The following is a 16,201-nucleotide window of genomic DNA, read 5'->3' on the forward strand; positions in this document are numbered from 1 at the left end:
TGAATTATCAGTTAACACACATGAAATCATCACTCAAATCAAGAAACAGAACATCATGAACTCCCCAGAAGCTCCCTGACATACCTCTTCCCAATCACTATCCCTTTCTTTCTCCCAAAAGGTTAACTATTATCCTGACTTCCAATACAACAGTTGAACTTTACCTGTTTCTGAACATTACATAAAGGGAACTATGTAGAATGTTTTCTTTTAACTAGCTTCTTTTGTTCAACATCAGTGTGAGATTCAACCACACTTGCTGCAAATGGCTGTAGCCCATTTTCACTGTTGTCTAGCATTAAGCTGAATGAGCATGCTACAATTTATTCATATAGCTACTGATGGACATTTGGACTGTTTCCAGGTTTTGAATAATGTGTTAAGTTGAAAATTCTGTGTATTCTTGAACACTGTACAGGCACTTCTGATAGGCAGCCAAATTGTTTGGTCATTGGATACATTTTATTGAATTTCAAAAATTGGGCTCAGAGATCAAAACACAATATTCAATTAACCTGGAGGCAAACTGATTTCTTTTACATAGCTTTAGTTGACTGTTTTTCATTTTGTGTGCATATCAGCATTTTTAGTAATATTCATTTTCCTATCCCAGTTCTCTGTTGCCACAGCTGAAGACTGGGGACTATAAGAATATATTTGTTCTTCATTCAATAAACATTTATTGAATGCCTCTTTTACAGGCAGAATTCTAAGATGACCCTTGCCCTTCCTTGTCTAACTCCATCCTCTGTGAGTGTTGGAGAACTGTGATGAGCTATCACTCCCATGATGATGTTACCACATGGCAAAAGGGATTCTGCAGATATAATGAATGTTATTAATATTAACTGTTTGATCAAAAGGAGACTGCCTGGGTGGGTTAAGCCTAATCACACGAACTCTCTAAATCTAAGTCTAGAGGTCTCAGACAGAGAAAGTCAGGGATTAGAAGTCAGAGTGATGTCCTGCTGGCCTGGGAGAAAGCAAACAGCACTGCTGTGAACTACCTATGGAGGCCACATAGCAAAAAAACTACAAGCAGCCTTTAGGAAATGAGTTGCCCCAGCCAACAGCTAACAAAAAATGGGGACTTCAGTTCTATAACTGAAAAGAACTAAATTCTGCTCACAACCTTTATGAGCTGAGAAGGGGACCCTGTACGCCAGCCAATATCTTGACTTCAGCTTTTTGATACCCTGAGCAAAGAACTTAGTCATACTCTATCTACACTTCTGACCTACAGAACTGAGTTAAGTGGATGTTGTTTTAAGCTGGTAAGTTTGGGGCAATCTATTATGCATCACTGAATATGCCTCCTATATGCCGAAACTGTTCTACGTACCAGGGTTGTGGCAGAGAACAAACCAAGACAAAAATATCTCCCTTCATGAAGCTTTCATTATACTAGAGAAAAGAGACAATTAAAATAAATATATATATATATATATATATATATATATATATATATAGTGTGTTAGATAAGTGCTAAAGAAGAAAAACAAAGTAGAAAAGAGGAAAGCAAAAGTAGATGGCCAGAATTTTAGAGAGGGTAGTGAGAAAATGTCTCACTGAGAAAGTATCCTTTACATAAAATACGGAGAAGGGAGGGCACTAGCTATGTGAGAATATGGGGAAAGAGAATTTGAGACAGAAGAAACAGTAAGTGAAAAGGCCCTGAGATCCTGAGGTACCAAGATCCTGGCATTTCTGAAAAACAACAAACAGAATGAGCAAGAGGAAAGAGTGGAAGGAGATGAAGTCAGTGAGTTAACGGGGAGAGAGGGGCTGCTGAAAGGCAGATCAAATGGGGTTTTGTAGATCATAGCAAGGATTTCAGCTTTTATTTTAAGGGTTATGAACAGAGGGCTGACAAAAACTAACGTTTATTTTAAATGGATCTCTTTGGCTAATGTATTTAAAAGAGACTACAGAGAGGCAAGGGCAGAAACACAGTGATCAGTTTAGAAGGTGTTCCAACAATCCAGGCAAGAGATAATAGTGGTTTGGACCAGAGTGATGGCAGTGGAGGTGATAAATAGAGGTCAGATTCTGGTTGTATTGTGAAAGAAAAGCTCAAAGGATTTACTGACATATGAGACGTAGGGATGCAAAAGAAAGAGAAGAGTTAAGCAATACACCAATAAGCAGTTTTTAGACCGATAAACGCTATGTATGCAACTATCATTATTGAGAAAAGGAAGACTACAGAAGGAGATTTTATGGAAGAGTATTAAGTACTCAGTTTTACATATTTTAAGTTCTTTAAATGGAGAATTCATACAAATTTTTCCTATTTAAGAATACATTATTAATATATTGAATTGCCTTACAATAATCGAAAACCAGTCAATCTAGACTGTAATAGTTTGAAAAAAATTAAGTATATTTGACAAACTGGTCAAACTAAACCTACAGCCAGATGGGACAGAGGCTACACATGGAAAATTACAATTTGGGAATAAGATGTATGGAATCTTCCTTCAGCCAGAAACTATTTCATGTTTAAAGACTTGTCTTAAAGAAAATGACTAATAAAGCAAGAAAGGTGAGGCTTTTCGAGGAAGTAGTTGGACCACTGCTGGGGCCCCACAGAACTCTGTTGCTTCCAGGATTTGCTAACCCTTGGGCCACTATTCAGGCTAGCCACCTAGTGTTCAGCCTCATGCCTACATACTGTGAGCCATGTCACTTTCTGCACTGGTACATACACCTCAACTGCACATCCAACACCTCGGTGTTACATAACTGACGTGTCTGATAGATGCTGTTGGCCCAGTGTGGCAGCAACTACTTTGATGTGGCCTTCTTTCTTTCTGTGCTGCCTATGGCTCTTCCTATCAGAGGCAACAGAAAGTTACCTATTAAAAAAATTTGTTTGGCACCCCCTACAATTAAATGATACAATAACAGTCAAACTTTGCTTCTCTGACTTAACAAATTTTGTTTGGAAAGTGTATTAGAAGAAAGGGAAAGATGGCTGTCTATCATATTATTAACTGCTAATAGGCTCTCTACAAGGAGATGAAATGTATCTGGAAGACCCAGACCTTTTCTTTAAAAAATAATTTATCCAATAGGGGAAAATAAAAAAGACTGAAGAAATCACGAAGATGAAAACTGTCACAGAATAATAATGCAAAAGTACTACCTTTATAGTGTTCATGTGAATGTTCAAAATTCTAGTCAAAAATACTGGAATGTTATAGCTGAAAGAGACCTCGGTGAGCACTATCATTTTGAGCAGCCTAAGAAAAATAAATATGGAAGACAGAGAATGAAGAGCCAATAAATGGGTGTTGAGTTTTTCTAAAGAAAACTCCAGAACAAATGGAAGAGAAGCAGTGTTTAGAGGATAGTTTTCTTGAGCTAAAGAAAATCCCAAATCTTCAAATGAAAAAGCCCCACCCATCATGTTAAAGGCAAAATTAACCAAAAAAGTGTCAATACCTAGATGCAAATTAGTGAAATTGTGAATTTCAAAAATAAAGAGTATGACAGATTTTCAGGAAGAAAAAATTATCAACAAAATCAGGTTTCTCCAAAGTGTCAGAGTAACAGGATATGATCGGACAGTATATATAATATGTTGAGGGGGAAAGAAAGATTGTGTGTGACTCAGTAATTCTGTATTAAGTCATGTATGAAAACCACAGAAATAATTCTCATTTATATGGGTACTCTGAAGAATTCCACTCTCTCTGAAAAAATGTTTTCAGAGATGTACTATCTATAACTGCAAGATTAATCAAAATGGAATCTTTTAATGTGAAGTGCCTGGGATAGAAGCCCTGATAATGAGCATGGAAATTAATTAAATATAGAAGGTAAGTCTCAATAATTAATATGAAAATGGTTAAAAAGCATTACAAAAGTTAAAAATAATTCAAATTTTAATATTTTTTGGAAAAAAAACCCCATTTTTAACAAAAACAATTTGGTTCAACAAAATAAGAAACTGAGTATATGACCCAGTAATCCTGTTCCTGGGCATATATTCAGATGGAACCCTACTTCAAAAAGACACCTGCACCCCAACGTTCATAGCAGCACTATTTACAATAGCCAAGACATGGAAACAGCCTGAATGTCCATCAACAGATGACTGGATAAAGAAGATGTGGTGTATTTATACAATGGAACACTATTCAGCCATAAAAACCGACAACATAACGCCATCTGCAGCAACATGGATGTTCCTGGAGAATGTCATTCTAAGTGAAGTTAAGCCAGAAAGAGAAAGAAAAATACTGTGTGAGACTGCTCATATGTGGAATCTAAAAAAAAAAAAACATAAATACAAAACAGAAACAGACTCATAGACATAGAATACAAACGTGGCTGCCAAGGGGGCAGGGGGTGGGAAGGGACAGACTGGGATTTCAAAATGTAATATAGATAAACAAGATTATACTGTATAGCACAGGGAAGTGTACACAAGATCTTGTGGTAGCTCACAGCGAAAAAAACATGTGACAATGAAAACATGTAGTTCATGTACAACTGAAAAATTGTGCTCTACACTGGAATTTGACACAACATTGTAAAATGACTATAATGCAATAAAAAAATGTTTAAAAAAAAAAGAAACTGATTAATAGGAAGGCATCTTTTTAGGGAAAAAGAAAAACAAGTATTCCCAAAAAGTTCAATATTCCACACAGCGATTAAAAGAAAAAACAAACACACAGACACACACACACACAAGGTAGATCATATTAACTGTTTAGCCAACAATAGAGCATATGACAAAATATTTACATTCTTAGTTCTCCCCTACCAAATATTTTTATAGAAGATAAAAACATTGAAAAAAGATATTTGTACTCGTATTTCCTCATGACACAGGAATAAAGATGAGATAAGAATTAAAACCTAGAAGAGTTTCAGTCACTTGCCATAAAGACTTACAGGGGAAAAGAGTTTTCTTAGAGACTACTTACGCTTTACAGATGATGGAGTGCTGAACTTCAAACTCCAAATTAGTAATAACAGGGCAAGTGTATACTCTAGTAGCTGAAATATCTGGTGAATTTTCTTCTCCAGGAACAGGTTCAGTCTTCCAAGTTTTATTCAATTTTTCCATATCCTCTTTCAGCTGGTCTAAGCACTGACTTAAAAATTCATGAGCATCCTAAGAAGGCATAATATCCACAATCAGATCAAAACATTTCTTATCACAATAATAGCTTATTAACATTGTGATTTATGCAATGAAAGCATATGTGGGGAAACGTCAAATATACTATAATGACTTTAGGGTACATATTTTATAAATAATCTTAACTATAATTAGATTAGCATGAATAATAAATGAATCACTTCCTTACTTCTTTTTTTTAAAGGTGATCTTTTTTTGTAGGGCCTTTGTAGCTAAAATTGCACAGGGCCCTACACTGGCAAACCACATCTATATTATTAAAATATGATGAAATACACAGAAGAGTTATATTGAGCCTTACCCGAAGTCCTCAGGTTTTTCAACCTGTGATGAACACACACACACAAATCTCATTTTAAAATAAAATCAGGTAACACATGAAAGTAATTTCAATTTCCCCTATCTCTAAGGTGTTTAAAAACAACTAGTACTCACATTCTGCATATAACCAGAGAATCTCTCTGCTGTAGCTGAAATGGCATTTTTAACCTTCTTGAGTAAATCTTTTTTAGTCTCCGAATTACAGATATCCTTTTTAACAAGCAAGTGTGCAAAGCGTCTGGTAAAACAAAAGACAAGTTTAGCAGGTTTTACAAAACACTGAATGGATGATACTTTAAAGACTGCTAACAAAGGTACATAAAATGTTTAAGAGTCTAAAACTCCATTATTCTATAATCAATATGGTAAAAGGTGACTCAGTAAGTATATAACAATTACCTGATAAGTGCATTGAGTGGAATTTTCTTCCATGGGATACCTTGCTTGAGCAAGTCATTTGCAAATGATTGGAGTGAAAATAGAGACTGTAAAATAGCATTCATATAACAGGTATTTCCCAAGTTGGAGAAGCTGAAAGAAAACAAAAGAAATAGTACTTTTGAAGACAACAGTAGTTCCTAAAGTACGTTCATTTAAGCAGAGGTTCTCCACTATAGCATGCATCAGAATCACTTGGAGGGCCTGTTAAAATACATATTGCTGGGCCCCAACTCCAGAGTTTCTGATTCAGTAGGTCTGGACAGAGAAGGTGCAAAAATTTGTACATCTAACAGGATCCCAACTGATGCTGATGCAGCTGGTCTGGAGACCACACTTAGAGAACCACTGCATTGCAACATTATTACAACTTCGTTTTACCTCAAGGAAAATCACACATTTTCAAACGAATGCTAAGAAGGACTAGGGACATATCTAGAATATATGTATGTTTAGCTTTAATGGGTACTGCCAAACATTTTCCTAAAGAACATATTTTTAAAAAACTTTTACTTGGAAATATTCTTAAACTTTCGGAAAAGTTGCACAAGACTAATATTCTTTCCCTAGATTCACCAGTTGTTAACACTTTTGTACTATGTGATTTATCATTTCACACCTCTCTCATTCTTTCTCTTCCTGAACCATTTGAGAGTAAGTTGCACCATACCCATTTAGCTCTAAATACTTAGGGTGTATTTCAAAGGAACATTCTCTTGTATAATCAGAGTACAGGTTATGAACACTATAAAAGTTAATACTAATACTCCTACCTAGTATACTTTCTTTAATCCAATTTTATCGATTGACCCAATGTTTCTTTATAACATTTTTTCTCCTTAAGCACAAGATTCAGTCCAGGATAACATAATGCTCTTAGTTTTCATGTCTCATTAGTTTTCTTTAATCTGGAATCATTCTTCAGATTTTTCTTTCACGGCACTGACATTTGTGAAGAATGAAGCACACCCCCGCTGCCCTCACCCCCTATTTTTAATGGAATGTTCCTCATATTGGGTTTGCCATTTCCTCATGATAAGATTCAGCTCAGGCTGAAGACCACGTAGTGATACTGTGTCCTTCCGAGGGCATCACATTCAGAAGCACATGATATCCCTGTGCTGCTTATTGGTGACGTCAAATCTGAACACCCTTAAGAACTTCCACTTCAGACTATGACAAAGTATCAGGGTCTGGAATACCCTATGACAAAAAACTGGACAACTGGACAACAGGCAGTGCAGGACTGCGATCTTTGAGAGAAGGATTTCAGCCTGGAGGCAATTTGTGAAGTGGAGACCAGGGCGTGGTACCCATATAGGCCCCTTGCTAAGTCAAGCTGAAAGAAACTGGAGTTTGAGAGGCTCAAGTTGCTAAGGTTTCTGGGACAGAGTACCAAAAAGAAGGGAGCTGTGCAAGGAAGAGTTACAGAAATCTGTACAGGAGTCTGCATGAGTATTTGGCTGAATAGCAACCTGTGCAAGTTTAGGGTGAAACCCCATGACACCAGGCAAGAACTTCAAGGAAAAGAATGATCACTGGGGTCTATTAGCTGAACAGCTCCCAGTGCTTATGCAGGACCTAAAATTGTGAGTTCCCATCAGTCATAGAGACCTAGATAAATTCATGGGGCATTAGCATAGACCACAGAGGGGCCTTGCTTCAGGAAAGGAATCAAATTAGCATTAGAATAAAGGCAACTTAAGATTTGACCCCAAAGAACTTAAAAACAGAAGTCTCAAAACAAACCCAATTGCAGGCAAGGATATTAAAACAGCCATTATAAATGTGCTTCATGTGATCAAGGATGTAAAGGAAAACATAAAAATACTAAGAAAAGAAATGGAAAAATTAAAAAACCCCAAAATGAGATGAAAAACACAAAATTTGAAATGAAAATTTTATAGAATGAGATTAATAGATTAAACACTGAAGGAGGAAATAGTGACTCTAAAGACAAAGTAACATGAAATAGGAAAAAGAAATATCCACATATTTTATATAATATAAAACATATTTCATAACTTAAAATACATTTCTATATTTTATAAAATATAATTATACTTTATATAATATTTTAAGTATTTTAATGTATATATAAAAACAAATATATGTATCTTTTCTTATTTACCCTTCTTTCTTACACAAAAGGTAGCATACTACATATACTCCTTTAGCAATTTGGTTTTTTTACTTACCAATATATCTTTTGTTATTTTCAGGGTTTTTTGTTTTTTTTTTAAATTATAGCCATACTAGTAGGTATGAAGCAGTCTCTGACTTTGGTTTTAATTTCATATACCTTCTTCATACTTTTATTACAAATTTTCTTTTTCATAGCTGCACGATTCTCCATTGCTTCTAAGAATTTGTCCATTTCATCTAGTTATCTAATTTGTTGGTGTATTCTCTTCTAATCCTTTTTATCTTGGTCAGGTTGGTAGTAATGTACTCACTTTCATTTTTTGTTTTGGTGATTTGAGTCTTCTTTCTTTTTTACCTTGCCAGTTTAGCAAAACGGTTTGTTAATTTTGTGGACTTTTTCAAAGAAACAACTTTTGGTTTTGTTTATTTTCTCTATCATTTTTCTATTCTCTATTTTCTTTGTCTCTGCTCTAATCTTTATTATTCTCTTTCTCCTGCTAGATTTGGGTTTAGTTCCCTCTTCTTTTTCTAGATCCTTAAGGTGTAAAGTTAGGGTACTGATTTGAGATCATTTTTTAAAAATCATAGCAGAATATACTTAATATAAAATTTACCAAATAACCATTAAGTGCACAGCTGGAAAGACATTAAGTACATTCATACTATTGTGCAACTATCACCATCATCCATCTCCAGAATTTTTTTCAACTTCCCAAACTGAAACTTTGTACACATTAAACAATAATTCCCCATTCCCTTTGCCCTGGCTACCACCATTTTACTTTCTGACTCTATGAATTTGACTATAGCTGGTAACTCATATAAGCAGCATCATACTATTTGTCCTTTGGTGACTGGTTTATTTCACCTAGCATAATGTCTTCGAGGTTCATTCACACTGCAGCATCTGTCTGAATTTCTTTACTATTTAAGGCTGAACAGTATTCCATTGTATGTATATAATACATTTTGTTTATCCACTCATTGATTGGTGGACACTTAGGCTGCTTCCACCTTTTGACTATTGTGTATAATGCTGCTGTAAATATGGATGTACAAATATCTGTTTAAGTCACTGCTCTCGATTCTTTCGGATATGTACCCAAGACTTGCTGGATCATATGGTAATTCCACTCTTAATTCTCTGAAGAACTGACATACTGTTTTCCATAGCAGCTGCACATTTTACATTCCCACCAGCAATGTACAAGAATTCTAATTTCTCCACATCATCATCAACACATTTTTTAAAAAATGTAGGCATTTATTACTAGAAATTTCCCTTTTAGTACTCCTTTTCTGCATCCCATTAGCTTCGGTATGTTGTTCATCTCCTAGAATTTGATTGAGTGTATTGTTTAACTTTCACATATTTCCAGTTTTCCATTTGTTACTGATTTCTAGCTTCATTCGATTGTGGTTGCAAAAGATACTTTACACGATTTCAACTTTCAAAAATTTATTGAGACTTACTTTTGCACATGCTAAGCATGCACTCTACCAGTGAGCTATACCCTCACCCCTGAAAATATTTTTCTCTTATTAGATGTATTAGCCCATTCATGTTTCTTTATGTGGCTGACATATCTGGACAAACTCTGTCGTGCTGTGTTATAATTTTACTTATCTACTTAGTATATTTTAGAAATATTTCTTTTGGTTTTAAGAAAGGCTTTTTGTTTTAGTGGTTATATCTATATTTATACTTTTTTAATAGTGCCCTTAACCCTCATTTCTTTCTTTTTTAAATGTTTTATTATTTTTTAATGGAGGTACTGGGAATTGAACCCAGTACTCCACACATGCTAAGCATGCACTCTACCACTGAGCTCTACCCACCCCACAATCCTTGTTTCTTGGTGGTTTTTTTTTTTTTTTTTTTTTTTTTTTACTATCTAGTCCATCCATTTTAAAAGGTATTCTTTGACTCACACCTATTACTTATGACCCAGTCAATTAAATTATTCTACTCTTTCTCTCTCCTTCTATTTTCTTTTAGTTGCAATCATACTTCCTTGTCAGAACACATAATGTCTATATACCATCCTTATATATGTGTTCCCACCAGTGTTTAAGTCTTAGCTCTACAGCTGAATATATGAAATATTCACTATCTATCTTTTGTCAATGTCTCCACTACGTCTTGGCTTGATACAGCTCATACCCTGTAGAGTCCTCAGAAGGAGCGCATGTGTACAGTATTCTGAGTTCTTCCGCTTCAAAACTTATTTTTTTCTAGCCCACATACTTGTCAGCTTGGATTGGCAAAAAATCTTTGTTCATTCTTTCATCAAGTTCTTGAAAACAATGTTCTTTGGTGCCTTGCTTTGAATGACAACTTGGAGAAGTCTGGTGTCAATCTATTCCTCTCCCCCTTGTAAGCTATTTCATCTTTTGACTGAAGGCACTGAGAATTTTCCTTATCTTTATAAAGTCTTACAGTTATACTAAGATGTCTTGCTCATTCAATTTTCCAGGTCTCTAGAGAGCTCTTTGAATGTAAAAATTCAATGACTTCATTTCCAGAAAGTTTTCTTGGGTTATGGTTTTAAAAACTAGTTCTGTTCCATTGTTTGGATTTTCTTCTTCAGAGATTCTAGTTATATGGAATATGGGATCTTCCTTGCCTGTTTTTCAATTCAACCACTCTCTCTGACCATTCACACTTCTTTCTTTATCTCATTTTCCTATCTTGGTTGTTTTTTCAAAGCCCCTTATTAAATTTTCATTTGAATTTATTTCCCCTTTGGGAACTTTAATTTAGACTTAATTTTTGATATGATGTTGTCTTTTTCCTCTCTAGCATTTTTGAGTTCAAGCGACTGTCATTTCTTCACTTATCCATTTTGATTTTTAGTTTGAATGCCTGATTCATGGTGCTTTTTACAAGTCTTTAAATGCTTTTCATATCTTCAAATACTTAATTCAGTTTTAAGTGTTATATTAACAGTTTTCTTATAGTTCATGTTGGTTTTGGTGGCAGAATTTTTATTAGCCTAAATATTTTGATTCATGTTTTCTTTTCTTCTAGTTTTTATGGAAGTGTCCTGCTTTTTAACATTCCTACTCAATTTGTGGGTAGGGTTCTTAAGCACACCATCTTCTTTTAGCTTAATAAAGTGCAGTTTCTTTAATGGGTGGTGATGGTAGGAGAGAAGAGGGGTTGGCATGTCTTGTTACCTTTTATTTCAGCACAATCCTTAATTTTCCTCTCATTTCTTTCTTTTGCTTCTAAGCCAAGTCTCTAGACTTGGCTGATTCTTTCCCCTACAAGTAATGATTCTTTGAGACTGTTACTTCAGATACCACTTACTTTCAAGCCCCTTGCCTTGATCAGTGCTGCAAACTACTAAGATCCAGACTTACATTTAGTATTTTGATACTTAGTATTTACTAAGTATTTGAATTTCTCTTTCTGAGTGATTTTTTTTTTCTGTACTTCATCTTAGTCTTATATTCCTATATTCTTTTTTCATGGAATCTCTTAAGCCTCCTGTTCCTGACTCTCAGCACCCACAGGCTTAAAGAAGTCAGAAACAGGCATGCTGCTAGAATCTGGTTTGCTCCTCTACTTAGAAAGTAGTTTAAAGGGGATGGTATTCTTTGTATCCTAGAATGCAACTTATATGTGCTTTTCTTTTCACTTCTCATTCATTTTATGTTTTTGGAGGGACCTGTGAGGAACACTGAATTAGGTAGCCTCCATCATCCTCTAGCCCTGGCAGTCTCCTACTCAGTATTTTTGTTTGTTTATTTTTAAAGGAGTCCTTAGTCCTGAGTTCTTGGTCCACTTAAAATAATACATTCTAATTCCTGTAAGAAGTCTGAAAAAAGGAAAGCTGCATTTCTAGAGATGGGGACAGACACTATACAGAAATTAAAGAAACACTGGAGGTAGACAGGGAGCCAGGAGCACCAAGGGTGGGTAACTCATAAGGATGTCAAAGGACTCGAAAGGAGATGAATGACACAGAACAAAAGTAGACTACAAAATACACAACAGGAAGCACCAAGAAAGTGAAACAAGTAAGGTTAAGTTAGACAGAAATAAGAGCTGGATGACAAATGGCTATAAAATAGGATAGACTAACATAAGAATGCTGACTGGTAAGGAAGCAGCAAGATAATTTCAGACAGAACAATTAGAATGAAAAACAAAGGAAATTAAGAATTAAACTGAAAGGTAAACATTTAAGAAGACAGAACAGGAAAGAAGAGGCTCAGCAAAAATAGGTAAGCAGAGAAGAAAGTTATATGTTTTCACTACAAATTTTCTGTTGTTTCCTGCTGAAACCTGAAGCTGAAGCATATAAACTATTATGGATAAGCCGAATTGGCAGACATGACTCACTCAAGTAAAAAGGTATCTAAAAGCCAGTATAAAAACAGTAATTTAGCGGGGTGAGGGATATAGCTCAGTAGTAGAGTGTGTGCTTGGCATGCATGAGGTCCTAGGTTCAATTCCTGGTGCCTCCATTAAGGGAGGTTAAAAACCCAACCCAACCCAACCCAATCCAACCCCAGTAATTTAAGTAAGATTAAAAACAAGCAAGCTGGGAGGTTTGGGGAGAGCAGTTTGGTAAGAGTAATCAAAAATTTCAAAGTGTCTTCCTTAATCTTAACAATTCTACTTTCAGGAATTTATCCCATAGAAAAGTTTAAATAAAGATTAAAAATATATATAAATATTGATTCTAGCCTGGACTGTAATTGAAAAAAAGGGAAATCTAAACGCATACTAGCATGGCTAAAGGTTATGTACTAATATATGAGGCTGCCCATAATTAATGTGGGATGGAAAGAATTAGGGAGCAGACAAGTAACATGGCATAGTGATTAAGAAGGCAAGTGGACGTGGCAATAATATGCAATGTGCAAAAATACTGAATCACTATGTGGTACACCAGTACCAACAATGTTGTAGGTCAATTATACTTCAAAAACAAACTCAAAGAAAGAGATCAGATCTGTGGTTATCAGAAGCAGAGAGTAGGGGGAGGGGAAATTGGATGAGTGTGGTCAAAAGGTACAAACTTCCAGTTATAAGATAAATAAATACTAGGGCTATAATGTACAACATAATTAATAATTAACACCGCCCTATGTTATATATGAAAGTTGTTAAGAGAGTAAATCCTAAGAGTTCATATCATAAGGAACAAATATTTTTTTCTTTTTCTTTTATTTTGTATCTACATCAGATGATGGATATTCACTAAACTTACTGTGGTAATTATTTCATAATATATTTAAGTCAAATCATTATGCTGTACAATTTAAGCTTATACAGTACATTAAGTCAATTATATCTCAATAAAATCTGAAGAAAAAAATACAAGTGGAGTCCAACTGCCTAGATTTACTATTGCTGTACTACTGACTATAACACCCTGAGCAAGTTAACTAACTTCTCTAAGCCTTAGTTACTTCATCTTTATAAAAGCAGATTTTTAATACACCTAGTTTATAGAACTGTTGAAAGGATTTAAAGAAAAAATTTCATTTAAACTCTTAAGCTCAGTTTCTGGCATATAAACATTTTAGGTAAGACTGCTATAATTATTTCAGTCATTATACCATAATCTCATTTTTGTGTGTTTAATAAAACTATAAGCATAAAGGGGCTGGGGAGGATATAAATAATACTTACTGCTAAAGTATCTCAGGAGATGGATGAAGCATATGGGATTGAAGAATACGCATTTTCCACTTTATGATGAATGTTTTATATATATATATTATTTATATATATATATAAAATAATATATATATATTTCCTCAAGGTTCAAAAATTAGAGACCAGATAACATACTTAACAGTATTTACGGATGCGAGTAAATATTTGAGAACTATAATTAATATGACTCCTTTTATCCTTTTTTAAATACCAGGTAAAGCACACTTTAGTTGAATCATTTTATAAAAACAAAGCAAAATAAAAGAATTTACCTACCCCTGCAGTTGTTGCTGTTGGTGAGAGGAAAGGGGCACTCTTGGTTTGTTCCAGCCAGTGTAATCCTGGTTACACCTCAGTTTTTTAACAGAAAGAGGAGCTGGCTGAGGAAGAAATCCCAAACTTCTTTTGGCAGAGGGAGTTTGGCTTGAAATATTAGTCCTATAAAAAAGAGTAAATAATGAAAAAGCAAAACAATTTTGAATACTACCTTTTCCCCTAGTAGATTCAGAGAAGTCAATGCCTAGGAAAAAAAAAAATAACCTAAATTTGAGGAAATATCAATGATGATGATCATTTGGGGAAAAATTTCACAAATGTAAATTATCAAATCTGTTAATAGAGCTGAAGAGACATATAATACTGCACCCTACTTAACATCCAACCAAAATAATCCATGTTCATGGTTTGAGAAAAATGGCTTTTCATTCACTTTTATCCACTTAATGGCTACCATACATTAGTTTACCTAGTCTTGAAATCATTTAGGCAGTGAATTTTTTCCACTATTACAAATAATGACACAACAAATATTTTTGCCCAAACTCCTTAAGAACTTAGTCTAACTTATATGCTTAGCAGTGAAAATGTTAGAAGCATTTTTCAATTTTCATTTTAAATTTTTCTGGATAGTGTAACTGTTTTCCAAAAAGGCTATACCAATTTAAATTTCCACCAACAGTGGATTTCCATTCTTCACATGGTCTCCATTACATTATTATCACTCTGATGAGTGAAACATGATCTCATCATTCTTTTAGTTTGCATTTTCCTGATTATTACCAAAGATGAACAATCTTTTCTTCATGGTTTCAAGTTTTGTGTCTTGTTTAAGAACCACCCTGTAATGTAAGATCAGAGAAATGTTTTCCTGTATTTTCTACTAAATGATTAAAATTTGTTTTCCCTCTTATTCAGGTCTTTAATCTGCTTGGATGTTTACTTTTTTGTATCCTATAAAGCTGAAATATGATTTACTTTTTTATAAGGAAAAGTCAATTATCCCCAATGGCTTATTGTCTGGCTAGGCTATCTGTTAGCCACTATTTGGTTTTCTACTTTTAAAAAAACTGTGAAATAGAACACAAAAAAGTGTATAAAAATCAAATGTGTAAAACGTGGTGCAGGATGTCAATAGTGAGGGAAGCTATGTGCGTGAGGGAGGATGGGAGTAGTAGGCACTCTTTGCATTTTCTGCTCAATTTTGCTGTGAACCTAAAACACTCTAAAAAGTAAAGTTTATTAAGTAAAAATCAAGTGTGGAGCTTAACAAATTTTTATAAAGTAAGCATATAAGTAACAATGTCAAAAACCTACAAGTGCCCCTGCCCAATCACAACCCTGTTTCTCTACTCTAAAAATTATTAGCTTTCTATCAGTTTTATTCCTTACTATGTACTCCTAAACACTGTAGTTTGGACAATGCAAGATTTATCTGTTTTCATTCTTTTGCTTCCAACCTTTATCTTTGTATTTTAGTTGTCTCTCTTTTAAATAGCATATAGATCTTTATTCTTCCTTTAAAATCCAGTCTCTCTCTTTAACTGGAATATTTAATATATTTATATTTAATGTCATTACTGATTTGGGTTAATAACTTTTAATATCCTTGTCTACTAATTCTATCATCTGTGATGTTTCTGAGTCAGTATTTCTGATTAATTTTTCTCTTCCTTATGAGATGTACTGCCCTGTTTGTTTGTATGTCTAATAATGTTTTCTTGGGTGCCAGACATTGTGAATTTTATCTTGTGGGGTGCTAAGTATTTTTGATTTCTATAAACATTCTCAAATTTTGTTCTGGGATGTAGTCAGGTTACCTGGAAACAGTTTGATCTTTTGGGGTCTTGCTTTTAAGGTTTGTTATATTGGACCAGAGCAGCAATTCATCAAGGGATAGTTTTTCCTTACTAGTAAGGCAAGACCTTTCTTATCATTCAAATTGCTGCATAGAAAAAGGAACTATGCCTGGCTTTATGTGAACTCCAAGCATTATTTCCTTAGATCCTTCTAGATGGTTCTCCTCCTGGCCTTGACCAGTTCCCTTACCTGCATATGCTGATCAGCACTCAGATGAAGCTCAAGGGGGACCCTCTGCAGATCTCTGCAATTCTTTCTCTGTGCAGCTTTCCCCTCTGGTACTCTGCTCTGTGAATTCTAGCCACAGTGGCTTCCCTAGACTCCTA

General features: G+C 34.6%; 1 protein-coding gene across 5 annotated transcripts in view; it reads right to left on the minus strand.

Moving 5' to 3' along the window:
* Positions 1-16,201, minus strand: part of USP37 (ubiquitin specific peptidase 37) — a 77,510-nt gene that overhangs the window by 30,251 nt on the left and 31,058 nt on the right. For all 5 annotated transcript variants that reach the window (XM_032480254.1, XM_006186835.3, XM_032480253.1 and 2 more), the window contains 4 exons: positions 14,016-14,177; positions 5,879-6,010; positions 5,594-5,717; positions 4,941-5,131 (listed from right to left, as the gene is read on the minus strand). In XM_032480254.1, the coding sequence (XP_032336145.1) occupies positions 4,941-5,131; positions 5,594-5,717; positions 5,879-6,010; positions 14,016-14,177 (609 nt within the window). The remainder of the gene's footprint in view (positions 1-4,940; positions 5,132-5,593; positions 5,718-5,878; positions 6,011-14,015; positions 14,178-16,201) is intronic.

The sequence above is a fragment of the Camelus ferus genome, chromosome 5 (assembly GCF_009834535.1).
Source record: "Camelus ferus isolate YT-003-E chromosome 5, BCGSAC_Cfer_1.0, whole genome shotgun sequence".
NCBI lineage: Eukaryota > Metazoa > Chordata > Mammalia > Artiodactyla > Camelidae > Camelus > Camelus ferus.